The sequence below is a fragment of the Microtus ochrogaster genome, chromosome 15, assembly GCF_000317375.1.
Source record: "Microtus ochrogaster isolate Prairie Vole_2 chromosome 15, MicOch1.0, whole genome shotgun sequence".
In the NCBI taxonomy this organism is placed as follows: domain Eukaryota; kingdom Metazoa; phylum Chordata; class Mammalia; order Rodentia; family Cricetidae; genus Microtus; species Microtus ochrogaster.
In genome coordinates, this window is record NC_022017.1 from 30,880,589 (window position 1) to 30,899,566 (window position 18,978).

Genomic DNA, 18,978 nt, shown 5'->3' on the forward strand with positions numbered 1-18,978 from the left:
CTACTGAGTGCTGCGATGAAAGGCTGGTTTCTTTTTCTTTTTTTTTTTTGGTTTCTCTGTGGTCTTGGAGCCTGTCCTGGAACTAGCTCTTGTAGACCAGGCTGGTCACAAACTCATAGAGATCCGCTTGCCTCTGCCTCCCGAGTGCTGGGATTAAAGGCGTGCGCCACCACTGCCCGGCTAAAGTTTCTTGTAGGCGCTGACGACTGCTTTCCCTGGAAGAAGTGGCCATCTCCGTGGCTGTTCGTCAGCTGTGTGGCCGCAGCCATGCTGCTTTCCCTGCGTGTTCCTGTTCCTGTTCCCGGATTGGTGTCTGGTAAAGACTACATTCTTTCTCTTCCTCTGCAGCGCTGAAGGAAGCCATACTTCTGGGCAGAGCAACGGGCGAGATCACCAAGCGCTGGCCAAAGCGGTCCAGGTCCACCAGGACACACTGCGCACCATGTACTTTGCTTGACATGTTGTAGTGTTTAGCGATTGTGTACCAAGTTGGATTCACACGAGACCAGCTACACTCAGACCAACAGATGCCCAGCCCTTCCGTGACAGCCAGCATCAAACATGAGACGTCTTTGGTTTTATTAGATCCTCCATTTTCCAGAATGCCTTCCGTCCCAGATTTCAAACTTGGATTTTGAGCTGCAGGCCTGTATGAGACCCCATTGTAGGAAACGTGGTTTGCCAAAACCTATAAGCTGCTCACCGAAAGAGTCCGTGTTTCCTAAAAACAAAACAACAACAAAATGTCCTCAAACCAGTCTATGAACTCTCAGGGCTTTAAAACATTTTTAATTTATTTGGTCATTCGATTTACTCGTTTTTAACACCTGATTCTCAATGAAATCGCTGGGCTCTAACTAGCTGTGAAGGCTCTGAGCGTGAAAGCAACACCATCACCATTGGGGTTTTAAAGCCTGACCCTAAGAAGTTGTCACTAATGTTGTTCTAGGGGTGCCACGTGCTCTGCAGCCCCAGGGCAGATGGCTGCTTGGTATCCATGATGTCTCTCGCCTGCCACTGCCTGCCCTCGAGGCCTGAACGAAGGCGTAGTCGCAGAGAGGACAGTCACGTGTGTTTGCAGCAGTGACGGGTCCGAGAGATTGGCAGACAAGTGCCATTTTGATAAAAATTTATTTAAAAAGAGAAAAAAAGACAATATACTGACAGTCTAATCATAAGATTTGTCCTGTAGGACTGTGACATTTATTTTCCAAAGTTTCTAAAGAATACGGGTCTGTGGTGGTAAATACAGTACAATCCTTTTTCACTGTTATGTCTTTAATGTAAGAGAAGAATATATATATCTGGTTTGCAGTATTAAATGTGGTAGGTAGATGCTGTTTTCCTTTTGTTGACTATGGGGTGCTTCTTGTGACCTGTTTCCCATATCAGGAGCTGTTTGGAGCCTGGAGACAGGCCACCTCTTGTGGCTTTTAGTGCTTACGTAGAAGAATATGCAACTGGCTTCATGTGACAGCGATGCACCCCTCCTTCTTCCCCCTCCCCAGTGTGGACTGTGTAGCCTGTACCTCTGGGAAGGACAGTGTGCTTGCCAGGAATTTGCCGTCCTCGCCTGCCTCATCCATGTGTATTGCTCAGCCGATGAAGCACAAATGGATTTTATTTATTCTTCCATTGCTGGGGAACAAGCTCTCATCAGAGTGCACCTCTCTCTGGGTGCAGTCTGGAAGGTGGCTTTCATAGGATCTATGCACTGAAATGGAGAGAGAGCTGCCGATGGTGGCTCTGCTGGCATGGGATGGGCAGGTAGGAGGAGCTGCAGGTAGGAGGAGCTGGGTGGGCAAGGCCAGCAGGGAAAGCACAGACTGCTCTGGGTGGTATTTGCTTCTGGGCCCCAATCTGGCTTTGCCAACCTAGAGACCATTGAACTGAGAAGGGACACTACTAGTGGTTCTGTAGGTGGCAGCAGCCACTTCAGTGTGTGTGTCCAGTGGGGCTCTTCGTGCTTATCCTGAAGCTGAGTGAGAATCGGATCCGCGTTCCACACACAAGTTCCCAGTAGGAACAGGGCCTCCTCTTCCTTGCTGCTTTGTGCTCTGTGGGTTTTCTCTACCCCTGCTGATGGTCCTCACCCCCCCAACTCTGCGTGATTTACCTCTGACCCTGCGGTGGAGGGAGGGTGCCCACCCCACCCCCACCCCCACCGTGTCTGTCACCTCGTGCTAAGAGGACACAGTGCCACCACTGCCCATCATCCACCTGCTCTGCATCTGGTGGTGGGGCAGACGCAGTGACCTAGGAAGTCATGCCCTCAGTGGGGTGTGTGTCTGTGTGTGCATGTGGGTGTCTTACTAATGACATTAGTCTCTTCTTGCTGTGTCTTTAAAAATCTTTTAACGTGACAAACCTCAGTCTCAGAAGCACTGGGACTGCCCGCTATCCCATTGGCAAGTGGCACTTTCTCAGACTGTTTCGAAAAGGATATAAAAACACTTTAACTCACTAAGCTCGGTCAGGCTGAAAAACTTGTTCAGCTGGTAAACTTTTAGAATCTGAAACTAGATTGTTTCCAGTTATCCTTAAAACCATATGTCTCACTGGGCGTGGTGGCACACGCCTTTAATCCCAGCACTTGGGAGGTAGAGGCAGGCGGATCTTTGTGAGTTTGAGGCCAGCCTGGTCTACAGAATGAGTTCCAGGACAGCCAAAGATACACAGAGAAACCCTACTCTAAAACCAAAATAATAATAATAATAAAAATTAAAATTATAAAATACAAAAAAAAATCCCATAAAAACCATGTCTCAAAGGTGTGTCCTTAGCCCCTTGCCATGGGATCTCAGTCATGCAAATGAGTGTGCTAGAATGCAGATTCTCAGGCCTGCTGCCAGCCTTTTGGATCTGGCGCTTGCAGCCGGCTGGGCATCTGTGTTTTAGCCCCCTACCCCCACCCCCATGTGTCTGGAGGCTTTCTGAGGCAGTCCCTCATGAGGCCAAGGGAGCAGGAAGAAACCTGCCTGAGCTCACACCTAGGAGCACTGTGAGCTGGGGAGGACATCTGAGATGGGAGTTTTGCTTGTTTTGATCATCTTGAAGGATAAGTTTTCTTTCTTTTTATGGGCTAAAGTACTTTAGGAAAGTGCTTTCTTTGGCCCATGCTTATTTGTGACACTTTGAACATGAAAACCTTCCCCAGACCAAACACCCCTGGTTGAGTTTAGGTACACATTGTCCACATGTCCCATGGTGCAGTTCATAAATGGCTGGAGTTCCAATTTCTCAGGTAAATAATTGTTTCCCCCAATTTTTGCCCTCCCCTTATTAGCATAAATTTTGAGGTAGTGTGAGACCTCGGTCTTCTGTGGGAGCCAGCTATCAGACTGCACCTACAGCTGGCGACAGGTGCCGCTAGCTCCTGAAGTATCTCCTTGCGGGAGAAACTTGGCCTAGGTTGAGCTGCCCACTAGCTAGCTGTGTTCCCAACCCCACTGATAAGTAAGGTGTGCCTTGCTTTAAGCAAACTGAATGTGATTGTGTTGTTATGCTCTGTATCCATTTGGAAGGGAAATTAGGGTGTGCCTGTCTCTAAGAGAGGCTGCCCAATCAGACTCCCATGCTGGGACTCTTCCTAGTAGGATATTTACTTTTCAAAAACCAGTCATGACTTCAATCCCTTCACCACTGTGTGCACCATGCAGCAAATTCTCCCCGTGCTGATGAAGCAGTTCAAAACTCTAGGGAGACCGCGAGGCCCCATTGTGTAGATGAGCTCTTAATACTATCAAAACTCCCATCCTGTCACTACGCGTTGCCAGCCCAAGATTGTCTTAGTTCCCGTCGGCCCTGAAGCCCAGCCTACCTGTACTTCTAGAAAGGGGCTGTCTGGGGATGTCCTCACATGCACACTTGATACTATTTGGTCCATTCTGCTTTCCCCAGATTTGGCCTCTTCGCCACTCCTCACACCCACCAGCTTACTGGCCTCTAGGCCACAGGGCACTGCCAGTGGGGAGGCTGCTCCCTCCATGCTGTCTGCAGCTGACCCAACACCTGTTTTCCTAATGTTTACCTGTCACTGAGGGCTTGACAGAAAGACAGCCCCAGCGGTGGGGTTGGGCAGGGTTTTTGTTGTTGTTGTTAGATGTTATTTTATTATTTTTAAGTGCAAATGTTGCTATTTATTTTTTCTCTCCTGCTCTGGTTTGATTCGGCTGAGTTGGCTGTCCCAATGCATGTGGTACCTGATGGACATGGTAGAGATTGTTTCCCCTAACTTTTATAAATGACCCAATGTTTACCTTCGGGCTTGCGGATGCTTTATTTTTGGAAGCCACAGATGTAGTTTTTCTGGATGAATTGTTTTTCTTATAGATGCAGCAGTATGCTTTTGTATTGATCTGCAGGGTGATTATAATTTTATTTTTACAAGCAGTTTTTCAATCAAATTCTATATTTGATACAATGTGTTAAGGGTAGACCAGCCCCGAGTCAATGCAGCTGGGACCCTTGAGTGTCCAGGAGGCCTTAGGGCTGGGTGACCTCTCTTGGCCCTGTGGTGGTAGCACTGGCTGGTCACAGGAACCTTCGGGGTCCTTCAGCATGTCCCTGACCTTTTGGATTGTTACAAGGATTTTTCATGGGCATTTTGCTACGCAGGCAGTGGACAATCCCCGTGGCCCCAGACAAGCCATAAGCAACCTTTCTGTGACCTCCCTGACTCATTTTTACACCCCTGAAAAAAGGAATGTGCCCTAAGTAGAAGTTACACTCCCTTGGTGTTCATATGTCTCATTTGCAAATGTAAACACTTTGTTTTAAGCCCTTCCCCACAGTAACCATGCTGCCTGGCTCACTGCAGGCAGTGCGCTAGCTCTGTTCTGGGTGCCCTGTTGCAGACCCGCTGGCTCCTGGAAGTTGCACTGATCTTGCAACAGTTTTCTTTTCTGCATCCAACTCCATATCTGCTGTACTCGTTGAAGTGATTGTAAACAGATTCGCAGTGGCAGGAGTTGATGTTTATGTGGGACATTGCCTTGCTTCTGCGATCTGAACACACATTTCAGTATTATATGCTAGAGTGTGCAGACTGGATCTGTTCTCTCAAGCATTGTGGACTAGCCTTGTCTTGTTTTCGGACAAGAAGTTCTCCACCTCTGAACAGGACAGCATGCTCTCCGAGACCTGAAGGCTTGAATGTAAATGGATTAGTTAGGAGTCTTTGTGGCGCTTTTGGTCTGTTTAGTTTTCTTGTGATCTGCCAGGCCCCCAGAACTATGTCATTCTAGTCCCTGTGGCCTTTGTCAACTTGGATGACATCGGAATGGCCCAGCCAGTGTTAACGGGCCATCGCTGTATTTCTTTGACCAGCCCTCAACTTAAAGCTGTGAGGTCACTGCTGTGTCAGACTGTCGTTTATGGTGCATGGATGGATGGCAGGGACATCTGAAGCCCAGTGCAGCCCCTCATGCCTTGTGACCCTGCTGGGTTCTAAGTACAGGCTCTCTCTAGTCAGCCCCACATAAACTGTCTGTGGTCAGGGTACCCAGTGTCTGAAACAAAAGGAGCTTTTACATTCAAACCGCAGTATGGGGTGTGTGTGTGTGTGTGTGTGTGTGTGTGTGTGTGTGTGTGTGAGTGATGTCAGTGCCATTGCAGAGCCCTCACCTTGTGTCTTTTGGATTTGTTCTGCCATTTATTGTCTCAAGTTGAATGTATCGGCTTAGCCAAATCACTACAGAAGGTGGTTTCTCCAAACCTTTTAGACAGATGCATAAAAGCTACCTCTGACTTCTCATTGGTTTGTGTTTGCTCTGAAGCACCGCTATCCACACTGAATATAGCCAAAATATCGCCTGAATCAACTGAGTTGTGAACTCCTCTGTTCAGCTCTGGCTTGAAAATGTGTGTGCCATACTGTGACCTGGGGCGGCCCCCTCCGCTATCGCTGACCAGGGATAACCTCAGCACCGCCCTGCTACAAGATTCTAGCACCTGAGAGGCTGTCAGAAGGGCTTCTCTGCATGGGGAACGTACATCCTCCAGGCTGTTGGGAGCAACTCCGTGCAGGGCCACATGTGGCTGAGCCTGGAGGCAGCCTGTTCCTGCCTGGTTTTGCATCTTTTCCCCTGCTTGCTTACTTATGAATGGGTTCCCTGCTCTCTCCTTCCTTTTTATACACTATAAACTCATAAAGGTGCTCCAACACCGACTTGTGCAGATAATGTATTTAAAGCGGTTGCATGGATTCGGACAGTACAGGCATAGCTGACCTTTGATCTTGGGTTTTGAAAGCGAAGGACTGAAAGCTCTGTGCTCTCGCCCTAGGCCCTCAGATGGAAGGAAAAATGGGCTCTGTTTGAGTCCAAGTCCCCACTAGTGTTTGACAGTGCATGTCTGACTTAGAGGTTTGCCGTGGGGACCTGCCACCTCTAACCAGATCTCTTGTGGTCCTCCACTTTGCTGTCCAGAAGGCCATCCTTATACATCATGGCTCTACCTTCATCCCTCTGGCCTCTCTCTTAAAGTTTTCTTGGCCTCATTTTGAAAAGTCAGCATGATAAGCTCCCAGATTCCTCCACTAATTGACTTAGGAAATCATGAGGACAGTTGGACAGTGTCATGAAGGCCTGGGTATTGAGGGGCATGTGGAGGGGCCTCTGCCAAATGTCTTTGCACCCCTCCTCTCTAGTTGTAATGCATTGTTGGGGGTGGGGTATCACCTTCCATGCTTTTGGCGTGCGAGCATTTGTGGCACCCAGGTTATTTGGATCCTCTGGCTTGGCTAAGGGTTTGATGAGAATCCGGGGAGGCACAGGGCTCTAGACATGCTCTGTCTAGGGCCTCACCCAGGTACAGTGGTATGAGCCACAGTCCTCAGAGGGCATCAGCAAGAGGAACCTTCCCTCTTCTGGGGGATACCAAGCAACTCATTCAGTTCTTCCTGCCTCTTCAAGCTCCTTAACATCAGTGTGGTCACAAGAACACTTAACACCAGCTACCAGCAGAGTGAGGTATACCTGTGGGGACAGGTCATAATGGCCGCTGGAGGTTGAAGTGGGGCAGACCCTCCATCCTGCGCAGCAGGTGGCTCCAGCCCTGCCTCCAGGCACTGGCTGTACTGTCTGGACACCCAGTCCACACCTTGCACCCTAAAGCCTGTTCCGCGGTGTCCTCTGAGTCTTGCAGGGGCTAATCTTTAGTTGACCCTACCCGCGGAGGGTTCCTCCGTTCCTCCTTGCAAACTGTGATGGCGCCCTGCAGCCATGGAGGCACCCTTAGTCCCATCCTGGGTCTTTTGTGCCCTCACACGCAGGCTAGCCTTTTGCTGGGGTTTGGGGTCAGGTCTTTTGTTCTCTGCTCCTCAGCGCAACCGTCTGTTGTATAGGAAGTAGGTTTAGAGGGAATTGGAATTGTCTTTGTGAATCTGTGTGATGTCCTCGGGAGGAAGGTGCTATTTGGTCCTAATGTTGTTTTGGAATGCTTTTTCATTGTTGTTACTCTGTTCTGTGACGTGGGGGGAGACTGCTCACTTATGTGTGGTGTCACTTAAACCGAAAACATAGGACTCCAGCTTTGACATGCCTATAGTGGAATTCTTATCTCTGACCTTCTCGAGCCTGGGATGAAGCAGTTCCCTGGCCTGATCTCATTAAAACCACCCTCCCTGTCAAGGGATGTTTTTGTTGGTTTTAACAGGGGAAGTGATCTGCTCTTTTTGGTTTGGTTTGGGGTTTTTTGTTTTGTTTTTTTTAATTGCATAGAAAAGGCCTTTGCCTGTGAAGCATTGGCTGTGGGTGGATAATACATTAACAGTAACAATTTTGGTTCCTCTTTAAAACCAAATAGACCAATGTGATTAAACCCCGAAAGGGTACAATTCCCCATTAAATTGGAATTTGAGTCCTGCGTTTGGAAAAGAATTTTAGTGTAGTTGTTAAAAGTTAAGAATTTATAACTGTAGGAGCAAATGAGTTTTTGTTTAACAACAACAAAAAAAAAAGGTTGTAAGAGAATAATTGTAGGCTTCTGTGCAACAAAGTGTCTACTGCCTCAAATGCAGGAAGAGAATGTAACCCTGAACCCAGACTCTTACCTCTCATACTTCAGATTACCTGCCTAATGTGTATTGAGGGGTTTAACCCTGGGTTTTTATCAATTTTTCTAGTTTTATTTTATTTTTATAAAATAATTGAAAAAGAACCAAAAATGAATTCAAGAAGTTCCCCTGTGGCTCCTCGCCCAGTCTTATCCCCCCCTACACACACACACTGAAGCATTTTTTGAAGACATTTTGATTCAAATTTGATTTTGAATCAAAATGTATTACATCCATTTAACGTTTGCTACTTTCTGAGAAGTGGAGTGGCTCCAAGGGCCTGTTTCAGGTGGTACTCTGTATGTCATGGACATGTTTGTACCTGTACAGTGGATCTGTGTGACAATGTCTTGTGCTTGCGGTTTAGAAACCACGCAGTGCTGTTTTGTAAATTGACAGTTCCTGTGTAAACTATTATTTATGACCCTTGGCCCCTCTGTATAATTTTTCATTTGCTACATGGATTGTATAATTAATTATAAAATTATAGAACCTGCTAAACCCAACTTTGAGGCTTCATGTCATTGTCTTCAGTCTGATGCCAGTCTGTGGATCATCAGGATGCCCAGGCCTTGCTTGATACCAGTAGTGATGTCACTTTAAATTAAGCCTTAATCAGATAGTGAATTTGTACATTTCAGAGTATGCAAAAAATAAAAAATGAAATAGGCAGATGCGTTTCAACTGTCCAGATCCAGATGCTCAATCATAACTCCAGCACGTGCTCCCTCTGGAGTTAGAGGGGTCGCTGCCAGGGTTACATTCTCCCCCTCATCTGTGCTCTCCGTCTTGGCTCGATGGGAACAGGTCGGTCATGTGCGTTTCTGTACCCGTCTGGCTAGAGACCTCGGCAGGGTCATCTTCAAACGCCTGGTTCTCTCCTCCAGTCTGAGATGAGCCTTGGCTGCTGGGAACACGGCTGAGGCATAGGTTTTCCCAGCCTGCTCCTAGGCCAGGCTCTCAGCGGGCACTGCCACCTGTCACTGCTTCTGCATAAATCACAACAGATTTTTTTCTGTAAAAGCATCTTCAATCTTGGGATAAGATAGAGGGGACCCAGCTTTCTTTACAATGTGGATCTACCTCAGTTAAACAGTTGGGTGCTATTTACTAAGTCTGTCAAATTAAATTGGAAAATGTAACCAAACAGTGGGACGTAACTAACTCCACATGAAACTTGAAATCGTTTCCGTTTATTTAATGATATTTTTTATTTATTTTGTGCCTTTTCTGTTAACCCTAATACATTTTTGAAATTCAGAATAGTCATTTTCTCTTGCAAGTGGGGAGCCCCGCCTGATCATGCCAGTACCCATCTGACTGCTCTCGTTGTTACTGGGATCCCAACCTGCCTTTTTGGAAAAGGGAGGGGAAAAATATGTCCAAGAGCAAATTTTACACCAACATTATTCACATAACATACCCCAGCTATTCTATGCATGTGTTCATAGCTGTCACTTCCATTTCTGTGCCATTGAAGAGGCACATACACCCAAAAACAGACACCCCAAGTACTTGTTTCTGCTTTTTTTTTTTTTTTTTTAGCTGACCGTATCCCTCTTCCTCTGGCATGTTTTGTATAAGACTTTATTTCATAAACAGCAAATGGACTGTTGTCGATTCCATCTCCTAGTTTGCATGGTGGAAGTGCTAAACACCACGGGCACTGGAGGGAGTATGCCCGTGGCCGTCTGGAGGTCAGGCTGGAGGTGGGGAAGGTGTGCGCTCTGCGGCAGCCCATGGTTTCTGAAGTCAGGAACACTTTTTGATGGGTAAGAAAATAAGATCGGAGATCGATGACTTTCCACACTTTTATATTTGGCAGTTTACAATTCTAGACTTTTCCTACTATGGCAATCTTTTTTAACAGTTCTTTGGAGGTAACACAATATTTTGGAGTCTTATGAATTTGATTTTATACCAATCAGAAATAAAGTTAGGAATCTTTCCTGTAGTGTATAGTCTTAGTCTTTTAAAGAGATCTCTGGATTTTAGAAGAACCAACTGTACTTGGTGGCAAGACTCCAAAAGGTGATTTGGAAAACACCCGCTCCCCCTTTTCTCTACCTCTCCCACCCCTCCCCTTTGCAGGATCTCAAAGGAAAACAAGTAAGAGAAGGGATGATTCTCGTTAGACGTGTGTGGGTTTGGTTTGGTTTTGAAGCTTCCATCAGGTTGATACGTAAGCTATATTTTATAGACTAAATCCCCCTTTAGTATGCTGCATATGGATATGAAGCTCAGAGCTGTTGCACTTTCTCTGTAATCAATGCCCTACAATTGGCTTGCCGGAAGCATTTTATTTTAACCTGACGAGTACTTTGGGCAGGTGATGAAATTAACATAGGTACCTCAAGTCAAAGACCTGCGTGTGCTGCGTTTTGGTTTGTTGTTTTGGTGGGTTTTTTGGTTTTCTTTTTAGTTTGGGGTTTGTTTTTTTTTTTTAACTTTTCTATGTAGCATTATATTTTACTTGTTTTGATATTATGCTTTCTGGACCCCATTAGTCTGTTGAAAGAAAAACCCAAAAAGTTAGTATCCTCCTTTTTTCTCCCTGCAGTATGTGGTTCTAAAGGTCACCCTACATTAGGAAGCTTTCCCCAAGCACACTGAGGAAAAGGGTACTACGCATCTCAGCAGGCCGCGCCGCTCAGATCTTTGTGTTCATGCTGCTTCCTCGGTTTCCTTCTCCACATCACCCAAGGGTGGGTACCTTCAGTGCAAAGTTGTGGCATCTTAACTTTCACACACAGACCTCATGGGTGTCCGTCCTTTGAGTCAGTAGCATGGCCCTAAAGGCACTGACAGGGTGCAGCCGCTGGGCAGTCTGGCCTTGGAGCGGCCGCCACCTTTCACGTCTTTCTTTCTCAGCAGCCGCTGGGCAGTCTGGCCTTGGAGCGGCCGCCTTTCGTGTCTTTCTTTCTCGGCACTCACCCACATTGACCTGGTTGGGTGGTCTGCATGGACAAGACAGCTGGTGAGAAAAGCTGAATGCTGAGACACCGTGCATCTCTTGTCATGTTTAAGCTTAGCTGGGTCCTTTCAAGTTTGTTTTCACAGCTTACTAGGTTAAATAGTTTGCACTATTTTTGCAATAAATTCATGGGAAACCTAACAGCTACTTACGTTGTTCTTACTGTGTGTATAAACTAATACTGAAAGTTTGGTATAGTGTTTTTCACCTCCTTCTGTAGTCCCCCTAACATGCACAGAATGCTGTAAATCTGATAAAATATGTGAATGATATTTTATAAAGTTATTTTGTATGGTGTCAATTTTGTTTTGCCGCATAGTATGTCAGCAAAAAATAAATAAAATTCCTCATATTTACAGCTGCCTATTCCAAAGATGTCTAGTTATTGTCTCCCTTGAGAGCACTGGCAAATGCACAAGCTGAGTCCAGTGTCCCTGGCAGAGTGCATCCTTCCCGTTCTGCAGAGCTCTGTACCACACAAGGACCAGAAGTGTGGGGTGTAAGAGAGCTGGGGTGTCTACACCAGCAGCACAGAGAGACATGAGAAGTCATTCAGTTGAGCCCACCATGAGCAAGGCTCTGATCTGAGCTCCAGACTGTGAAAACTGACACCTGATTTTTTTTCCCCCTGCATGAAGCTAGCTAGCTCTGTTGACCTACGTGGTGTAAACGTGGTGGTGCTCTCAAGTCCCTGGAAGCCTCTCCAGTATGACTGAAAAGTGAAGGTGGTGTCAGAAAAAGGGGGGTGGGAGGACTCAGGCAACTGAAAGTCCCTAGAATGAACTGAACATTTGCTGTGGCAGACCTGTGACCACAGCAGCAACAGGCAAATGACTCCTAATGCTCTGCTTTGTTCATCCAGTCTTTTCAACTGGAACAGTGGTTGCCAGGGTAAACATGGGGATGGAGATGCTGGAAAGAGAATCTTTTTTTTGTTTTTGTTTTTTCTGTTTTCTCTGTGGTTCTGGAGCCTGTCCTGGAACTAGCTCTTGTAGACCAGGCTGGTCTCGAACTCACAGAGATCCGCCTGCCTCTGCCTCCCGAGTGCTGGGATTAAAGGCGTGCGCCACCACCGCCCGGCAAGAGAATCATTTTTAAAAACAGATGTGGAAGGTAAAGTAGACAGGATCTTACTGTCTTTAATCTCAGCACATAGGCAGAGGTAGGGAGATCTCCGAGTTCTAGGCCAGCTAGGGCTACACAGTGAGACCCTGAAGGGGAAAGAACGTGGTCATTAGCATGTAGAGGCAGAGATTAACCAAGGGTGGCGTGGAAATATTTGGGGTGTTTTGTGTATTGAATAGTGAGCAAGACTGACAGGCCCTTATAATATACCCTGATTTTTGGAATGTTGAGGCAGGATTACAAGTACCAGACCAGCCTTGGCTACATATGCAAGACTATTCAAAAAAAAAAAAAACCTCCCCAGTGTCCAGCAAACACAGAAGACTTTTTTCAGTTGCATGGGATTGATGAGCTGGGCTCTCCTCTGGGAATGGGGCAGCTACGTACATGTTGCTGCTGTTTGTTTTGGTGCCCAGAGTTCAGTGGCCCTATGCCTGCTAAGCATGAACTCTGTCTGGTTCATATCTCCAGCCAGAAATGCTAACTCTGAAATTTCACAAAATTATCAGTAAGACATCAGAAAAAGCAAAGAACCTAAATTTACTCCAATAAAGCATGTTACTGTAAAATATATACAGACCTTTAATGGAAAAGGAAAAGCAAATTCTGTACAATAAAAATGCATAGTCCATTTCTTAAAAAATACAAAAAATTCAAAGCTAGCACAATGTACATGAGCTACATGTGTAGCCATTTGTGAGAACAGGTGTCCCTGGGATTGGACAGCTGACATGGATCTTCCAGGTCCTCCTGCAAGTTCAACATGAAGCTCAGGGGTATGTGCTGCTGTACCCAAAGCCACAGCAGTGCCATCTGCCCAGGGTCTTTCCTGCTAGGAGAAGAGACGGCTCCAGTCCTTCCCACTGCAAGAGGGTATACAAGCTCCAAGTCTGCTAGTGGCCGCCACTTCCCAGCTGTCAGTCTGTCCTTGAGCTTTTCACGGGACTCACTCGGAGCACTTCTTGCTGGCTTAAGCCAGTACTTCACCAATGTCACTTTCCTCACCATCATTTTCTTCCTCCTCTTCTTCCCTCTTCTCTTTGAGCATTTTCAGGTACTTACTAGCTAAAATCTTCTTTGGTAATATATCTTTAAAAAACAGGAAGTATGTCAGTAATTGCTTATGGTGAACTATGAAACAATTTCAAAATGTACTAGTTCCAACTTAGAATACCTTCTAAAGGAGATGGAATCACAGAAACGGGTTGTTTTCTGGTGCATGCTAATACAGACCTGTTCACATTCCACAGCTGGATAGTGCTCTGACCTGATTTGTGACCCACCCTGTCCAAGCAAGCTGAGGAAGGATGGACTGCCCCTGGGCTAGACAAAGCTCTTTCTATCCATGGCTGCATGTACCAGTTGCTGTTGGTGTGTGGGGGAACAGGACAAAGTACACAGCTCTGAGCGAGTCTGCTAGTCAGCCAAGCATCTTGTATACACTGCCAACTTCTACAGTTCATGGGGGGCTCAAACAGAGAATGCCACAAACTCCTTCCTGTGCTAGGTCAGATAAACCGATAGAGACAATAGCGGGACAAAAAACCTCACTATGCATATTTTTTGTTTGTTTTTTGTTTTTTAAACCAGAAAGTCCCAAAGACTAGGTACCTGTGAGAAACTGAAGGGTCTCCGAGTCCTCTGCAGTGCTGGCTAAGTCACTGTATGTCAGTGCTTTCTTGGCTTTACCACTGCCATGTCTGTAGGAACAGGTGGCTAGATACTGAACAAAGAGTTCCTAAACCAACAACAACAAAAAAAATTAAATGAAAGGTCAACTTTGAAAACTTGCCACAGACTTCCTAAGCTTAAAATTCCATTAATACTTCTGATTATCTTGGTTCCTCAAATTAAATTACAGGAAATCAGTTTAGAGGAGAAAGAAACATGAGGTCAGAAAAGAAGCATGCCTGGGTAGAGCAGGAGGCAGCAGGCATTTTCTAAGCTGAGCTTAGGTGTGCAACACGAACAATACTTACAAGTGATCATGAACAATGGCTCTGGTTTCAGGGGAGTGCTGTGGCGCACACGTATCATGCCAGCACTCTGGAGGTGGAGGCAGGAGGCACAGGAAAGCAAAGGCAGCTATGGATACAGCACAAGTTCTACTCGGGCCAGTCTGAGATACAGAAGCTATCTGAAACCAGTGGTGGGGGTGGGGTGGAGTGTCCCCAGCCACTACAATAAATGGAGCGAACATTCAAAAATTCTGCCTGCCAACGATTTTATTTAGCTTACAGTTTATTGAGACAAAGTCTCACTCTGTAATCCAGACTAGCCTTGAATTCCTGAAGATGCCCCTGCCTCAGTCTCTCAAGTGCCTGGATTACAGATGTGAGCTCACACATTATCTGTATCTCGGAAACACATTTTCAGTCTACCTGAATCCCTTGTGGAAGAGTGTTCACTCATAACTATAGTAAAATCCAACAACCTCAAGCTGAAAAGTGACATCTCAATTTGCCGATGTACTCTGGGGGGGGGGGACCTGACAAGACTCAGAAATAAGGTAAACTGAGCCCTTCCCAAGGTTCAGCTAGGAAGGGATTAAAGAAGCATCTGCATAGTTCTTAGATCCTTAATGCTAGGATGAATCTGAACGGAAGCTTTGAGACCTGGGACCACACAGAAACAAGCAGCTCCTCCATGATCTTGGCGATTTAAAAATAGACGTGTTCTGTAAATAGTACACCATTGTCTAAAAGGGGCTTGTCATCCTAAGACTGCTATTTGGCGGTCCCGGACCTGTCCAAGGACAGTGGGAACTACTATATTTTGCCAGGCTGTACTTAACGCTCTGTGTAAAGTGACAAGATTTGCACCCACACTGGTCCTGCTTCAAAGCATTGCAAAATACTACACTTTGAAGTAGAAGTATAAGCTGGAAACCGATCTAGAGGTAGTTATTAAGGCCAGGTCTCCTAACAACAGGAAGATTCCTGGACCACCACTAACAAGACCAAACTTTAAACAAGAAGCGGTAGTAAGAATTTTTAATCCAGGCTGGTGGTGGTGGCGCACGCCTTTAATCCCAGCCCTCGGGAGGCGGAGGCAGGCTGATCTTTGTGAGTTCGAGGCCACCCTGTTCTACAGCGTGAGCTCCAAGGCAGCCAGGGCTAGTCACAAACCCTAAATCGAAAAACCAAAATAAAAAAAAGGAAGGAAAAAAAAGAAAATTCAATCCCAGCACACAGAAGGTTTTGGTAGGGCTGCTGTAGAATAACAAGTGGCCAAAACCAAATAAGCAGGGCTTGGTGGAGCCTCCCTTAAATCCCAGCACTCGAGAGGCTGAGGCAAGTGGATCTCTTTCGAGTTTGAGGAAATCCAAGTCTACACAGTTCGGGGATAGAGAAACATATTGCGACCTGTCTCAAAATATAAAACAAAATAAAAATGCAAAGCGATCGGTGTTGGAAGGGGGCTGTGCGGTTAACACTTGTCTCTGAAGTCGAACTTGTGACCACCTGCTGTCTACACAGACCCTCACAGTGTGCGGAGGCCTGGGGATCCGGAGACGGCCAGCGGGCCACCCAGGAAGCCTCGAGAGCGCACATCACCCCGCCGAAGTCCGCGACAGAAACCGGGGGCAGAACCCGCGCAGCCGCAAAAGGGAGGCTGGGCGCGCGCGCGCGAAGCACGGCGGGAATGACGCGCTGGGGAGGGACGCGAGGAACGCTGGGAGCGAAGTGAGGACGCAGAGCGGAAGCAGCCTAACGGAGGCGCGGCGCGGGTGGGCGGGGCTGAGACCACGAGGGGGGGGGGAGCGCGCAGGCGCGAGAAGGAGGCTGGGGCGTGCGGCCCCCGCAGGGCAGCCGTCAGGCCGGGTGTGTGCGGAGCCCGGGGGGCGGTTAGTGCCCGCACCCGCCCCTCACGCCGCCCCGCCGGCCGCTCACCGTGGCCTTGGCCGTGAGCACCAGCGCCTCCTGGTTGATGCTGGACACCTCAGGAGAGCTCTTCATGATGACTCGGATGCGGGACAGGGGCAGCGACACGAGCCGCTGTTCCCCGCATTTGTCCTTACCCACGGCCGCGTCCGCCATCTTCTGCGTCCGGGCGGCCCGTGATGCCCCGCGCGTCCGCGCCTGCGCAGACGCCGTGGCGCGCGGTGGCCCGAAAGCTTGGGTGACGGCACCCAGGAAAATCCCCTCGGAAACGCCGCGGCTGCCTACCGGAAGAAGCGCTTCCGGGCCTCCGACTGCGTTCGGGAATCCCCGAGCTGCACAGGCCGGCCCCTTCAAATGCCAGAGAAAGAGAAATGTGATCTGAGGCCTCCTTCTGGAGGTCGCCAGCAAGCATGTGCCACACTGGTAATCAGATGGACGGTGCCGGAGCAGGAAGGAGCAACGGTTTGGCCAGGGGAGTAGGGAGAAGTGGTCTCTGCCCGTGCCTCGAGGCCCATGGGGATTAGCCTGTTAAAGAGGTGGCTGAGCTAGATGGCTCTTGAGCGCCCTGTAAGCCCACCACAAAACCAAGAGGGTCACCAAGCGTTCGAGGCCAGCGCAGCCACACAAGACCTTGTTGAAGAAGATGGACCATGTCTGAAGGAATAGGAAGCAAAGAAGGTAGAATGAAGGCTGTTAGAAACATATGAGCAAGTGGTAATCCTTAGGACAGTGTCCAAGAATAGCAGGAAGTCGTGGGCCAGGGCGGATGGAACCATGAGACCGTGGGCTTCAGCCTGGATAGGTTGTGAAGTAAAGTTGGTGCGGCCCAGAGAGGACAAAACTCCTAAATTGGCATTAAATTTAACTGGAGGAACTAAATGCGCAGGGTTTTGTAGGTTGGATCGTGTTAGGGTTCAGTGTTGTCTTTATCATCGTGTACCCTGGCCCAAATAAGCACAAATAGAGCTGGCCCTCAGGATCTTTGGGGGATCGGTTCTAAGATCCCCACATAGACTGAAATTGCACTTGCTTAAGTCTTTTAAATACAGAAGGTGACAGTTGCATAGAGCCTAGGCCCTGTCTCCTCATACAATGCCTGTCCTCTCTTGTTACCCTGGATAGGTGCTTTGTGAATGCCATATGAGCAGTTGCCAGATGGTTAGGGAACAATGAGGAAAAGTTGCTATATGTCTCCTCAACAGATGTGATTCACACCCCCCCCCCAATACCGTGTATTCCAGGTTGGTTGAAGTCCATCGATGTAGAATTTATGTCCACTGTTAGTATCAGGCACAAGGGGACAGCCAGTGAGCAAGTCAGCCGTGTGGCCTGCTCTCAACAAGATTATGTTCAGACCCAGATGTACTGGAAAAGAATACCATTTCCAGTGGGAAGTGTCATGCCTGTGGTGGTAGGCTGGCCTCTAAGAAGTGACATTGTGCTCAGATATGAAGAAAAGGAGAGCCGTACAGGAAGGCTGAGACAAGAAGGGTATTGTCTGTTATGCGTGTTATGTGCTTCGCCTCACACAAGTGAGGCAGACAAGCATAAGGAATAGTTTATGGGATGTCACGTGGCTTGAGCTGTGCACGCACTCTGAACAATGCAGCTAACAACCTAGGACATTTACCACCCCCAACCCCATCATGCCACACACACACTGTTCTGGACAATAGAATAAGTTTTTCCTTCTCTTAATTGGCATCAAACTTACGTTCTATTCGGTTGTACTCTAGTTATGAAAGGAGAGGAAGGAGGCCAGCCAATCTGAACTAGTTTGGAGTACATGCAAAATAGGGCAAACCATCCTTAAAGCGAACTTTTAGGAAAACTCCATTTGCCATCTTATGCATGTGTGTAATTGAATGTGCATGTAATTAGAATCATACATTATGAGGACGTGTACAGTAGAAAAGAGGTTGTGATAATCTGTCAAAATAGTGACCCACCCTTCTATGAAGATGAAAGCAAAAGAAAAAAAAAGTGACCCACCCAAAGTCCACCCCTTGTAACTAACTCCCTTCAGATCTCAGAAGCTAGAGTAATAGCCTGAACTCCTGTGACCCTCTATTCTTTGGACTGTGCATTCCTAATCTATATTGTTTTGCTTTGAATAAAGTTTCCCTGCTATTTTGCGATCTGTGTGATGTGTGATCTTTTCTTTTACTTTCTTTTTGTTTGTTTGTTTGTTTGTTTTTTGGAGATGGTTTCTCTGTGCAAAAACAGCCCAACTGTCCTGGAAGTCTCCTTGTAGATCAGGCTAGCCTCAAACTCACATAGATCCATCTGCCTCTCAAGTGCTAGAATTAAAGGCATGTGCCACCACTGGTTAACACCTTCTAATTCTTTAAGAGGCCAAGGACCTCTAAATGCCCAGACCAGAGCCTCCAGTAGCAAACACTAGGACATGGCCAAACAAGGAACTGCTCAACAGAAAACCCAGGAGATGCTATCGGATTGGCTCTTGAAGGTTTTTAGTTTGTTTATTTAGCTGGTTATTTGTGTACAGCTTGTTTTGAGAAGGTTGGAAACAGGATGAGAGGTGAGATGAGGAAGATGTCTGGAGAGCCCAGAGAAATGAGAATTCCCAAAGAGGAGGGGGAGAAGACTGAGTCATGATAGTCATTTGGGAAGTAGGGAAAGGAGCTAAGTCTGAAAAAGAGCAAATGCCTGCCACTTCAGATTAAGATGAGTTTTTCAGCCTAGACAGCAGGAGCCCTGAAGACTACTGGCCTCCTTGCTTATGCTGTTGCTATGTCAGACCTGATCACGTTAGAGAAGGAAGGCTTTATGTTGACTCAGTTCCAGGGCATAGTCAGTCATGGCAGAAAGTCAGCAAGTCATGGCAGGCAGTAGGAGCTTCAAGTAGCTGGCCGTGTTATGTCAGCCTTCAGCAAACAGGGACGAGTGCTGGTGCTCAGCTGGCTTTCTCTCTCTCT

The 18,978-nt window shown here is 47.3% G+C and overlaps 2 protein-coding genes across 2 annotated transcripts in view; one reads left to right on the forward strand and one right to left on the reverse strand.

The window, feature by feature from the left end:
• Window positions 1–1,317, forward strand: part of Ago2 (argonaute 2, RISC catalytic component) — a 40,147-nt gene extending 38,830 nt beyond the window's left edge. The window contains exon 19 of the mRNA XM_005354520.3: window positions 349–1,317. Within this exon, the coding sequence (XP_005354577.2) occupies window positions 349–457 (109 nt within the window). The 3' untranslated portion in view covers window positions 458–1,317. The remainder of the gene's footprint in view (window positions 1–348) is intronic.
• Window positions 1,318–12,717: 11,400 nt separating this feature from the next.
• Window positions 12,718–18,162, reverse strand: Chrac1 (chromatin accessibility complex subunit 1). Its single transcript, XM_005354522.3, has 3 exons — window positions 16,049–18,162; window positions 13,767–13,893; window positions 12,718–13,244 (listed from the first exon to the last, which is right to left on the reverse strand). The coding sequence occupies exons 1-3, from the start codon at window positions 16,193–16,195 to the stop codon at window positions 13,126–13,128; spliced, it is 393 nt and encodes a 130-aa protein (XP_005354579.1). The 5' UTR covers window positions 16,196–18,162; the 3' UTR covers window positions 12,718–13,125.
• Between the last annotated feature and the right edge of the window lie 816 nt (window positions 18,163–18,978).

Coding starts and splice junctions, on each gene's coding strand:
- Chrac1 (XM_005354522.3), bottom strand. CDS start 16,195: ATGGCGGACGCGGCCGTGGGTAAGGACAAATGCGGGGAACAGCGGCTC. Junction 13,894..16,048: donor TGCTCACGGCCAAGGCCACG/GTGAGCGGCCGG, acceptor TTGTTGGTTTAG/GAACTCTTTGTTCAGTATCT. Junction 13,245..13,766: donor GACCCTTCAGTTTCTCACAG/GTACCTAGTCTT, acceptor TGTTTTTTAAAG/ATATATTACCAAAGAAGATT.